This window comes from Helianthus annuus, chromosome 2 (assembly GCF_002127325.2).
Source record: "Helianthus annuus cultivar XRQ/B chromosome 2, HanXRQr2.0-SUNRISE, whole genome shotgun sequence".
In the NCBI taxonomy this organism is placed as follows: domain Eukaryota; kingdom Viridiplantae; phylum Streptophyta; class Magnoliopsida; order Asterales; family Asteraceae; genus Helianthus; species Helianthus annuus.
The window spans coordinates 74426839-74440605 of record NC_035434.2 but is presented as its reverse complement, the minus strand read 5'-3'; the positions used below and the strand labels follow the sequence as shown (position 1 = coordinate 74440605).

The 13767-nt window shown below is 38.1% G+C and overlaps 1 protein-coding gene across 1 annotated transcript; it reads left to right on the top strand.

The window, feature by feature from the left end:
- Positions 1 to 10688: 10688 nt before the first annotated feature.
- On the top strand, positions 10689 to 10997 carry LOC110892319 (amino acid transporter AVT3A-like). The gene has a single exon (XM_022139491.1). The coding sequence runs from the start codon at positions 10689 to 10691 to the stop codon at positions 10995 to 10997; it is 309 nt and encodes a 102-aa protein (XP_021995183.1).
- Positions 10998 to 13767: the final 2770 nt, after the last annotated feature.

Genomic DNA, 13767 nt, shown 5'->3' with positions numbered 1-13767 from the left:
TTTTGTCCCGAATACGAGAAGGAACAAATGGCAAACAAGTTCCTGAGTCATCGTATGCTAGGTGTAGATTGTCGGGGCTATACTTCGACATTCTTTGAATACGCAAGGATAGTGCCATCACTGGCTTCGCCAGAGCCGGTACTTATTTCTCGTTACATCTGGGGGTTAATTAGTGAGATCCGAAACATCGTTAAAGCTGCAAGACCTCGTACTATTGACGATGCTGTAGAATTAGCTAATACCCTAACAGATGAATTGGTACGCACAAGAGAGGAAGACCGCAAGAAGGAATTAGCTCAAAAGATTACCCAAGGATTTCGTGTGGGTAATACCAAGAAAAGAGGAACCGGGCAATCCTCATCACCTCCGTTCTGCAAAATTTGCAAAAAGAAGCATTATGGACAATGCAACATGGTTTGCAATTTTTGCAAAATGAAAGGACATCGGGAAGAAGACTGCAGGAAGAAAACAAGAGTTTGTTATAATTGCAGAGAAAGGGGACACTTTCAATTTGAATGTCCTAAGATAGCTAAACCTGTAGTTAACTAAGCCAAACCAGCTGAAGGAACAACCAAGAGAAATGCGCGGGCATTCCAGCTAACCACTCAAGAGGCCGAACTCATTCCAGATGTGATAGCTGGTACGTTCTTAGTTCACAACGTATTTGCAAAAGTATTATTTGACTCTGGTGCGAACCAAAGTTTTATAAATACTTTATTTTGCCAAGATCTTAATTTACCTTTAACCCCTCTTAGGCAAATCTTTACAGTAGAAACCGCAGAAGGAAATTCTGTGAAAATAGATAAAATCTGGCAAGAAGGAAAAATAGAATTATTAGGCCATAAGTTTTCTGCAAATTTGTTACCAATGAATTTAGCAGGATTCGATGTAGTCTTAGGAATGGATTGGCTAATAGCCAACCATGCACGAATCCTATGTGACAAAAATGCTGTAGAAATTCAAACACCTTCCGGAGAAGTAATTTTAATTACTGGAGATAAACCTCGAAAGCCACTAAAATTCATTTCAGTAATGAAATTGGCTAGTTATTCAAGAAAGCAGGAGATGGTGTATATGATTTCAGTAACCGTTAGCACTAAGGATAAAGAACTTCAGGACATCCCGGTAGTGTCAGAATACCCAGATATTTTTCCAGAAGAATTACCTGGACTACCACCTTATAGAGAAGTAGAATTTAGAATTCATTTAATTCCAGGTACTGCACCAATAGCTAAAGCACCCTATAGATTAGCACCTACTGAAATGTTAGAATTGAAAAAGCAATTAGATGAATTGTTAAGCAAAGGATTCATACAACCTAGTTCATCCCCTTGGGGTGCACCAGTGTTGTTTGTGAAAAAGAAAGATGGGTCGATGAGAATGTGTATCGATTATAGAGAATTGAATAAGGTTACGATTAAGAATCGATACCCATTACCTAGGATTGATGATCTTTTTGATCAATTACAAGGAGCTAGGTACTTCTCAAAGATAGATTTAAGATCTGGATATCATCAGCTGAAAGTACAAGAAGAAGACATACCTAAAACCGCTTTCAGAACTAGGTATGGTCATTATGAGTTTACAGTCATGCCCTTTGGATTAACGAATGCCCCAGCAGCATTCATGGACATGATGAATCGAATCTGTAAACCATACTTGGATAAATTTGTGATCGTTTTCATCGACGATATACTTATTTATTCCAAAAGCCAAAAAGAACATTGTGGACACTTACACGTTCTCTTAACTTTATTAAGAAAAGAAAGGCTTTATGCCAAATTTTCAAAGTGTGAATTTTGGCTGCAAGAGGTACAATTCTTAGGTCATGTGGTAAATCATGAAGGTATTCATGTAGATCCTGCTAAGATAGAAGCCATTACGAAATGGAAAGTCCCACAAACAGCTATGGAGATAAGAAGTTTTCTAGGCTTAGCTGGATACTATAGACGATTTATCAAAGATTTCTCTAAGATAGCCGTACCTTTAACTAAGTTAACCTGTAAAGCTGCTAGGTTTGAATGGGGACCTAGACAAGAAGAAGCTTTTAAGATTTTAAAGCATAGGTTAACAAATGCACCAATCTTATCTTTACCCGAAGGAACAGATGATTTTGAGGTATACTGTGATGCTTCAAAATTAGGATACGGATGTGTGTTAATGCAACGCAATAAGGTAATTGCGTATGCTTCTAGACAACTGAAAAAGCACGAAGAAAATTATACGACTCATGATCTAGAATTAGGAGCCATAATCTTTGCCCTTAAAACCTGGAGACATTATCTGTATGGAAGTAAGTTTACTGTCTATACAGATCATAAAAGTTTAAGATATATATTTGGGCAAAAAGAATTAAACATGAGGCAAAGAAGATGGATGGAGATGCTAAGCGATTACGACTGTGATATTCAATATCACGAAGGAAAGGCAAATGTGGTTGCAGATGCCTTAAGTCGTAAGTACCATGAGAAACAGAAACGAGTCCGTGCTCTGAGATTAAATCTCCAGGTAGATTTAATGGCACAAATCAAAGAGGTTCAAGAAACAGCAATCAAAGATGGTGCTGAAGGAATGAAAGGTTACCTAAAAGAACTAGAAAAAGAAAATGATGGAATTTGGAAATTCCATAAGAAACGAATTTGGGTACCTAAACAAGGAGAGTTAAGAAATAGAATCTTAGAAGAAGCTCATAAATCTAGGTATACCATGCACCCAGGAAACAATAAGATGTACCAAGATTTAAGAAATCATTTTTGGTGGATAGGAATGAAAAAGGATATAGCTGAATACGTATCCAAGTGTTTAACTTGTTCACAAGTTAAGGCAGAACACCAGAAACCTTCATGATTACTTCAACAACTAGAAATGCCTGTATGGAAATGGGAACTCATAACGATGGATTTTGTTACTAAGTTACCCAGAACCAAAAGAGGTAATGATGCAATTTGGGTAATTGTAGATCGATTAACCAAATCAGCTCATTTCTTACCAATGAAAGAAACCTTCAGCATGGAAAGGTTAGCATAACTGTACGTGGACGAAGTAGTGTCCCTACATGGAGTCCCACTCTCCATAGTATCGGATAGAGATAGTCGATTTACTTCTCATTTCTGGAAAAGTTTTCAGAAAGCAATGGGAACTCGACTAAATCTAAGTACTGCATATCATCCACAAACAGACGGACAGAGTGAAAGGACAATACAAACTCTAGAAGACATGCTCCGAGTATGTGTAATTGACTTTGGTGGTAATTGGGATAGCCATTTGCCATTAATAGAATTCTCCTATAACAATAGTTATCATTCAAGCATCGAAGCTGCACCATTCGAAGCACTGTATGGACGCAAATGCAGAACTCCAGTATGCTGGGCAGAAATCGGAGAAAGTCAATTATCAGGTCCTGAAATAGTACAAGAGACTACTGATAAGATAACCCAGATCAAGGAAAGACTGAAAACAGCTCGAGATCGTCAGAAGAGCTATGCTGATGATCGTCGCAAACCTTTAGAATTCCAAGTAGGAGATAAAGTACTTTTAAAAGTTTCTCCTTGGAAAGGAGTCGTACGATTTGGTAAGAAAGGAAAACTGAGTCCAAGATATGTAGGACCATTTCCAGTGATCCAACGAATCGGACCAGTAGCTTATCGTTTACAACTACCAGAAGAGTTAGCTGGAGTACATGATGTATTTCATGTATCCAATCTCAAGAAATGTTTGTCAGACGGATCCCTAGTAGTACCTCTTCAAGATATAGAGGTAAATGAAAAGCTAAAATTCGTAGAGAAACCCCTACAAATAGAAGACCGGAAGATCAGGTTTCTTAAGCACAAACGACTAGTGCTAGTAAAAGTCAAATGGGAATCCAAGAGAGGACCAGAATACACGTGGGAACTGGAATCGGAAATGAAGCGAAAGTACCCTCATCTATTCCAGTAAATCTCGAGGACGAGATTTTTCTCAAGGTGGGGAGAATGTAACAACTGCCACTAAAAATCAACAATTAGGACACTAATTAGTCAATAAGAAAACCCTAATGGAGACACCCAAGTAATTTTGCACTAACCCTAAAATTTTCATAACAATCAGAATCAGGATCAGGGCCCCTAAAACTCAGAGGGGGATAAACCCTAGTTGGTAATATCTTAACGAATTTTACGTGGGAGCTAAGTTTCAGTCGAAACCAACTCAGCAGGCCTATACCCACAACAAGGCTACTCTAGGCTAGATAGGTTTCCCAGGCGAGTCGCGACAGAATCACTTTCATCTTCCACGACACGCGGGAGATGCCAATTTCATGTATAAATACTGGGCATTGGGACTTGAATTCTGTCTTTGGAACGACGTAAAATCGAGTTATGTAGACTGAGTTATCACAGAAACCGTCCAACACACACACACTAATCACAAGGTGCTGCCACAATCAGGGTAATAACTCGATCGCTATTACGATTCAACGTCCGATCGATTATAACTATCCAATGATAGTCCAGGTGCTGCTCAATTGAGCTTGTACTTTGATTATTCGTCGTGATTTCGACTTGAATATTTGAGTGCTGTTCGAATTCGGACTATGCTCTGTTATTCGTTGTGAATCCGATTGAATTATCGAGTATTGCACTGATTAATCATTGTGAGGGTTTAATCTCGTGAATTGACGTAGCTGCTGTATTAGTTACTAACCTGCCTGTGTGTGCATTGTGTTAAACTAGGTGTAATCAAGGCTAATCAGTAGGCTTATATCTATTGCTCGTTAATCTGCAATGTGAGTCATTCTTCTTTTTAACTGTTTTCTCACAGTTTGTGAGTAAGTATTACAATACCTCAAATTATTTTCAAAGGTTATAATTACAGGGATTAAGTCTTTGTAATCACCAAATTACAGCTGGTATGCGGGGTATTGTGCACATTAATATTTTTATCACTCTATGTGAGTGAGTATTACTCTATGTGAGTAAGTATTACTCTGTGTGAGTAAACCGTCACTATTAGGGCAACGGGACCCAATAGTGGTATGACCACAGTCATAGATCCGGTCGAGTGACAAATACCCATTCTTGATAATTGGTTGATAGAAACATTGTAATCGCTCTTAATACTGTAAATTTATAACTAACGGGTCGTTTTAGAAAATGGAATGATTCTCTCAGTGTTTCCCCGCTGACAAAACCTTTTTCAAACATGTTTCAGGTGATCTGTGTGGTCCAGGAAAAGTGCAGTAAAGCACTACCAAGCTCAGAGAAGTGGCTCAGTGTAAATAAATGAATAAAACATGTTTTGGAAAATAAAGATTTCTGTGTGAAATCTACTTATTGTAAATTATGGGATTCATCCCTTAAACTTTGTGTAATATATTAAACGAGCATTTTCCGGTGAAAAGATCCTGTTGTAAAAAGACTTCCGCTGTCGCATAAATTAAATACCACGGGTACCACTGAAATCTGCCCGCGGCCCCCGACTCCGTCCAGGGTAGGGTCGGGAGCCGTGACAGTAGAATTAAGTGTAGATCATAGAAGTACAAGATTTGGGTTGAGATCTTACCGGAATCGCGAGAAATCGAGAGAAAAAGAGTCCAAGAGTGTGTTGGTCGAGTGGGAGCTGTCACATCACTGTTCAAGTGAAGTGACAGGCTATTTATAGGTAAGGGAGAATAGTGGAGGTGGTGTGGTGAACCGGGTCGGATGGCCTATCCGTTCGGATGGCCCATCCTCTGGATGGCCGATCCGTCCGGATGGCCCATCCGTTCGGATGGCCTATCCTAGCGGACTTCTGGCGTGACGAGCTTCATTGTTTCGAGCGTTGCGATATATTTGGGTACGCGTTTCCTATATTTAGTTATTATTATTATTATTATTATTATTATTATTATATTAATCACAAGGGTCGTATGTACGTATCCATATTTCAAAGTTGCGATACAATAACCGGGTTTCGTTTTGAATATGCGTTACTTTGCGACGCTTTCACGGTCATCGAGGAGGGTAGAATTGGTCCTCACTTGTCATCTTCGTGGTTGTCAGCAAGTGCAATGTGACGTGATAGTGATAAAATATGCGATAATATGCGAAAATGTTGCGATATAGCGATGTATGCGATATAGTTACATTATGATCCGAATCTCTGATGCTAGGCGTAACGAGTATAACGAGTAGTAACAACGCACGAAAGTGCGGGCTGTTACAAGCGCTCCCTTCAATCCAAGGTTGTGTTTATTATTAAACACAATCTGTGAGTATACTTGATCCCTTTTTGCTTTTAGCACTTTTGGGTGTTACATACGTTATCTATATTCAAATCACATCACACAACGCAAACACTATTTATACGCTAACCGCTATTGCATGTTATACCTGACTCGATGAATGCCTGTTTGTTATGTTAACACATTGATTGCTGTCTACCTGCCTTAGCAACGATAGTAATATAGTTTGGACTCAGCACCTGTCGTGGACAGGGGTTTTTTAGGATATTACTTCACGTGTTCGCAGTGGTGAACATGTGTTGCGCACTCATTACTCGCAGTCAACTCGCAGTCATTGGTATTGATAGAATCTTTGTTGATAACTTACATGCTTCACTTTATACGTTGTATATGCCGGTTATGCATAAACTATTTCGAACTCTATTATGCTATATCAAACTTGTATGCTCACGTTTACACTATGTGTATTGACCTTTATTTTAACGTATGTGACAGGTGTTTAGGATGCTACTTGCTAGGATGCCTACTCTGTGGAATCAAGTTAGGAAGAGTCTAGAAACAAACAAACAATTTATCTTTAATTGAAATCTAAGTTGTCGGAACAGAACTATTTGTCTTGATTTTGTCTGTAGTAACTATGCTACTTATTATGTCATGGTATGGGACGTGATGCTTTAAATAATTGGTAACGGTAGTTGTTATAGAAACTTCTGGACAATCTGTTTCGCTCAGTGCCATGCCCCGATGTTTCCGTCATCGGTTGGGGTGTGACACCACAAGTGTCAACACTTTCTGTTTTTTATTGTAGCAAAGCATCGTACAAGAAAACGTGATTCAAGATCTCATTGAATACTACACAACTAATCATACAAGAAGAAGCTAGTGGTGAAAGTCCTCGGTGAAGATTACGCAACGGATCGTACCGAAATACACGATTCAATCTCTTGTTAAAAACTACGATTAATTCTTTTTATTTATATATATTGTATTATAAGTTATTTTTGTTACATTTTTTCAGAGTACGTCTACTATAATTTCTCAAAGATACAAAGAGAATATTTATTTCTATTATTTTTTATTAATATAACTTTAATAGAATAATCACGTATTTCCTACATATACATTTTAAAGTTGAGAGAATAGTGCCAGGTAGGGGGGCAATTCTGACCCAAATAGAATACAATGGGTCAATCTGGGTCTTTTTTTAATTACATTGGGTGAATTTGGGTGAGGAAGTTTAGTTAAGGGGGTCCAATTAGGTTATTTAAAAAATAAAAAATTTTAATTACAGGTCGAATAGGGTTGAGAAATTAGAATGGGTCAGTTAGGGTTGAAAAAAAAAAGAAAGCACGGGTTGAAGAATGGGTTATCTTCTTCGTTGAATCAAACCGACACCACTTCTCTCTCTCTCTACAACAACAACAAGAACAACGTTGCCAGATCAAGCTCTCATGGGTTAAATTCGAGGACCCAATACCTCTTAATTCCGTATAATTCTGTTCATCCAGTTGCTGAATATCCAAATTACAACCGAATTTCAGTTTTCCGGTAAGTTTGTTCAATTGTTGATCACTCGTTTAGAGTTTTAGGTGCCGATCGGTGAAGAATTTATTTTTTTTAGGTTAATTGTGTTGTTATCATGATCGATTAGAGTAGAAGTTTTGGATCTTGTGTTTTAGGGTTTGTAGTTTTTGGTTTTTGTTGATGTTGAGAGGCTGTACGGTTCAATCCGTAAAGGTTCGGGATCGTTTACGGTTAGCGAGGTTGAATATGGGGAGGATTTTGAGAGTTACAGGGAAGATGATGATGGAGGAAGTGCATATTACCATGATAGAGGTGTGAGTTTAAAAGGTAATGTTTATGTCGAGTTGGTTTATAGTGATGCAATTAAGGAGTTGAAAGGTAAGGGAGAATAGTGGAGGTGATGTGGTGAACCGGGTCGGATGGCCTATCCGTTCGGATGGCCCATCCTCTGGATGGCCGATCCGTCCGGATGGCCCATCCGTTCGGATGGCCTATCCTAGCAGACTTCTGGCGCGACGAGCTTCATTGTTTCGAGCGTTGCGATATATTTGGGTACGCGTTTCCTATATTTAGTTATTATTATTATTATTATTATTATTATTATTATTATTATTATTATTATTATTATTATTATTATTATTATTATTATTATTATTATTATTATTATATATTAATCACAAGGGTCGTATGTACGTATCCATATTTCAAAGTTGCGATACAATAACCGGGTTTCGTTTTGAATATGCGTTACTTTGCGACGCTTTCACGGTCATCGAGGAGGGTAGAATTGGTCCTCACTTGTCATCTTCGTGGTTGTCAACAAGTGCAATGTGACGTGATAGTGATAAAATATGCGATAATATGCGAAAATGTTGCGATATAGCGATGTATGCGATATAGTTACATTATGATCCGAATCTCTGATGCTAGGCGTAACGAGTATAACGAGTAGTAACAACGCACGAAAGTGCGGGCTGTTACAAGCGCTCCCTTCAATCCAAGGTTGTGTTTATTATTAAACACAATCTGTGAGTATACTTGATCCCTTTTTGCTTTTAGCACTTTTGGGTGTTACATACATTATCTATATTCAAATCACATCACACAACGCAAACACTATTTATACGCTAACCGCTATTGCATGTTATACGTGACTCGATGAATGCCTGTTTGTTATGTTAACACATTGATTGCTGTCTACCTGCCTTAGCAACGATAGTAATATAGTTTGGACTCAGCACCTGTCGTGGACAGGGGTTTTTTAGGATATTACTTCACGTGTTCGCAGTGGTGAACATGTGTTGCGCACTCATTACTCGCAGTCAACTCGCAGTCATTGGTATTGATAGAATCTTTGTCGATAACTTACATGCTTCACTTTATACGTTGTACATGCTGGTTATGCGTAAACTATTTCGAACTCTATTATGCTATATCAAACTTGTATGCTCACGTTTACACTATGTGTATTGACCTTTATTTTAACGTATGTGACAGGTGTTTAGGATGCTACTTGCTAGGATGCCTACTCTGTGGAATCAAGTTAGGAAGAGTCTAGAAACAAACAAACAATTTATCTTTAATTGAAATCTGAGTTGTCGGAACAGAACTATTTGTCTTGATTTTGTCTGTAGTAACTATGCTACTTATTATGTCATGGTATGGGACGTGATGCTTTAAATAATTGGTAACGGTAGTTGTTATAGAAACTTCTGGACAATCTGTTTCGCTCAGTGCCATGCCCCGATGTTTCCGTCATCGGTTGGGGTGTGACACCACAAGTGTCAACACTTTCTGTTTTTTATTGTAGCAAAGCATCGTACAAGAAAACGTGATTCAAGATCTCATTGAATACTACACAACTAATCATACAAGAAGAAGCTAGTGGTGAAAGTCCTCGGTGAAGATTACGCAACGGGTCGTACCGAAATACACGATTCAAGCTCTTGTTAAAAACTACGATTAATTCTTTTGATTTATATATATTGTATTATAAGTTATTTTTGTTACATTTTTTCAGAGTACGTCTACTATAATTTCTCAAAGATACAAAGAGAATATTTCTTTCTATTATTTATTATTAATATAACTTTAATAGAATAATCACGTATTTCCTACATATACATTTTAAAGTTGAGAGAATAGTGCCAGGTAGGGGGGCAATTCTGACCCAAATAGAATACAATGGGTCAATCTGGGTCTTTTTTTAATTACATTGGGTGAATTTGGGTGAGGAAGTTTAGTTAAGGGGGTCCAATTAGGTTATTTAAAAAATAAAAAATTTTAATTACGGGTCGAATAGGGTTGAGAAATTAGAATGGGTCAGTTAGGGTTGAAAAAAAAAAGAAAGCACGGGTTGAAGAATGGGTTATCTTCTTCGTTGAATCAAACCGACACCACCTCTCTCTCTCTCTACAACAACAACAAGAACAACCGTTGCCAGATCAAGCTCTCATGGGTTAAATTCGAGGCCCCAATACCTCTTAATTCCGTATAATTCTGTTCATCCAGTTGCTGAATATCCAAATTACAACCGAATTTCAGTTTTCCGGTAAGTTTGTTCAATTGTTGATCACTCGTTTAGAGTTTTAGGTGCCGATCGGTGAAGAATTTATTGTTTTTTTAGGTTAATTGTGTTGTTATCATGATCGATTAGAGTAGAAGTTTTGGATCTTGTGTTTTAGGGTTTGTAGTTTTTGGTTTTTGTTGATGTTGAGAGGCTGTACGGTTCAATCCGTAAAGATTCGGGATCGTTTACGGTTAGCGAGGTTGAATATGGGGAGGATTTTGAGAGTTACAGGGAAGATGATGATGGAGGAAGTGCATATTACCATGATAGAGGTGTGAGTTTAAAAGGTGATGTTTATGTCGAGTTGGTTTATAGTGATGCAATTAAGGAGTTGAAAGCGATTGCCGATCAGATGAATCGGTCGGGATATGAGAAAGAGTGTTGTCAGGGGTAGTGATGTTTCAAGACGTCGTCGTGTTTCTGAAAACGACCACAAATGTGCACGTGTTTGGGAGCTTTTCGACGTTTTGTTATGGGCTTGGAGTGGCTTTGTTTTCGTTTGAAGGGATTGGAATGGCGTTGCCGCTTGAAGCGGAAGCTAGGGATAAGAAAAGGTTCGGTTTTGTTTTGGGTTGGGCTATGTTTTCCATGGCAACTGTGTATGGGGTTTTTGGAGTGTTGGGTTACTTTGCTTTCGGTGAAAACACGCGAGATATTGTCACTGCGAACATGGGGAAAGGCGTGTTAAGTTTGTTAGTGAAGTAAAGAGCCTTTGATCAAACAATGAAGTTTGGTTGTTTTGGATTGTGTTGGTTCCTCATGGCTGGAGAGTTGTTTAATAGTTTGTGGTTGATGTTAATCTATTGGTTGTTGCTTATATGCATTGTGTTGTTGTGTTGTGGAACTCTTTGAACAATTTATTCGGTTATCGTTCTTAGAAGTTTGATCAGCAAGTCTTGAATTTTCTTTGATACATTTGTAATGTTAGAGAAGGTTGCGAGTATATTTGATTTATCGTGTGTTAACGTTTGGCGCATGTTCTCGTATACATGAGTAAGTTAAATTAATATTCTTGTATCACGTTTAGCTTTATGGTTTATGGGTATAAGTTGCTTACTATTAAGGTCACCACTTACCACAAGCGTGTTACTCTGGTGAATGCAAACGAAGATTATAAAAATGGGAGATTTACTGAGGCTTTGGCACTCTATGATGCTGCGATTTCCATTCACAATCTGAATCAACCCGGACCCGTTTTAACAGCTCATGCACTTTTTTGACCCGAACCCATCCCGACCCGAATTCATTCTCAACCCGAACCAACCTCGACCCGTTTTAACCCGACAAAATTGCACCTTGATGTACAATCTCTTTAAAAAAACATTTTTTAACTAACCCGACCCAACCCGACCCGAAACCCGTTTTGACCCAAAACCCGTTCCGACCCGAACCCGTTTCGACCCGAACCCGTTTTGACCCGAACCAAAACAACCATTTTTTAATTGACCCGTTTTGACCCGAACCCATTTTAACCCGAACCCGTTTTGACCCATGACCCGACCCGACCCGACCCGACCCAACCCGACCCGTTTGCAAGGTCTAGTGCCAGGCAGCTTGCCTGGCACTTCCCTATTGGATCAACCCATTTTTAATTTAATTTTATTCCAACTTAAAATTACGATTTCATCCTTTGTTTAAAATTATGTTTTTGCCCCTAATTCAAAATAAAATTATATTTTTGGCCTGGCTTAAAATTTACGCTTTTGCCCTCAGTTCAAAAACTCATTTCTAATTCTACTCCCAGTTTAAATTTACGGTTTCGCCCTCCGCCTAAAATTACGCTTTTGCCCCCCCGTGCAAAATAAAAATATGCTTTTGCCCCTAGCTAAAAATTACGATTTTGCCCCCAACTCAAAATTACGTTTTTGGCCACCGTTCCAAATAAAATTATGTTTTCCTCCATAGCTCAAAATTATGATTTTGCCCTCAGTTTAAAATTATGATTTCGCCCCCAGTTCAAAATATTTTTACGATTTTGCACTCTGTTCAAAATTATGATTTTGCTCCCATTTCAAAAATTACGATTTCTCCCACAGTTAAAAATTATGATCTTGCCATCGTTTTACTTTTTTTTTTTTTCAAAACTATAGCACTGTTTTATTTTGCTTGGTTGACTTAGTGTAACTTTTATTGTGTCGAGCAGTTGTAGGGATGAGCATATCGGTATCCGATACCGAACCGATACCGATACCGCCTAATACCGATCCCGAATTTCGCCCAAACTAGGTACCGATACCGATACCGAAACATGTCGGTTAGGTATCGGTACGGTACGGTATCGGTATTATACCGTATTTTGAGGGTCGGTATCGGTATAATACCGATACCGTACCGATACCGAAAACGCCAAAAAGTGGATACCGATCGGGATCGGGATCGGTATGGGATCGGTACGGGATCGGTACGGGATCGGTATGGGATCGGTGTTCGGTGGCATATGCTCATCCCTAAGCAGTTGTCTAACACTCGCTCATTGGTCCTGACAAATTGGTATTTTACCCCAGCTCAAAATTACAGACCTGTTGTTGTTTTAATTTTTTTTTGGGTAAAGGGTTATCTCGGTGATTTTATATATTCACAAACAAAAAACACAAGTAGTGTAGAGAGCCTACACTAGTTCAATCATAGGACATGCCCTATGAAAGTACAACCAGGAAAAAACAACTCAAAGAGAACGAAACCACATACTAAACAGAAACGCCACTAGATAGTGTTTTCGTTTACTTGGTTGTCTCAATGAATTTTTTTAGAACGTGTTATAAGTAGTATGTACAAGAAACCTAAATACATGCATACATTTTATGAAACTAAGAAATATTTGATTTAACGCCCTGCAACGCGGGCGAGCATAGGTGTAATTTTTATTCGTCCAGGCATGCCTGGTACATGCTCATTTGTCCTGAAAAATTACAATTTTGCTCCCAGTTTAAAAAATTATAGTCTTTCCATCGTTTTAGTTTTTTTAATAAAAGTATGGTAGTGTTTTTGTTTTAATTGGTTGACTCGGTGTAATTTTTTTTTGAGATCGTATTATAAGTAGTATGTACAAGTAAACGAAACACAAACATACATGTTATGAGAGAGAAATATTCGGCTTATTGCCCCACAACGCGGGCGGGGCAAAAACTAGTTTCCTACATATATATATATAAGCTTGCAAAATGCATGCCATCTCTTCGAATGTATACTGAGTTTATATAATGTAGTCGTCATGTTAATTATATAGATTTGGACGTATAATAATTCTAGTTTAGTGAAAATTAGTGTATTATTTGTAATAAAAAGTTTGTTTAGAATAACCAAAATCTAAAAGTAGAAAGATAAATATTTAAATAAGAAAAAAAGAATTGAGAGTAGATAAACCTCATCATCTTGGTAAACAAAATACTACAAGTCAAAAACTGAGTGATCGTAGATGCGATGGATTTTAAGTAAGTTGATGATGATGTACACCTTTTAAGTCGGTTATAGCAGG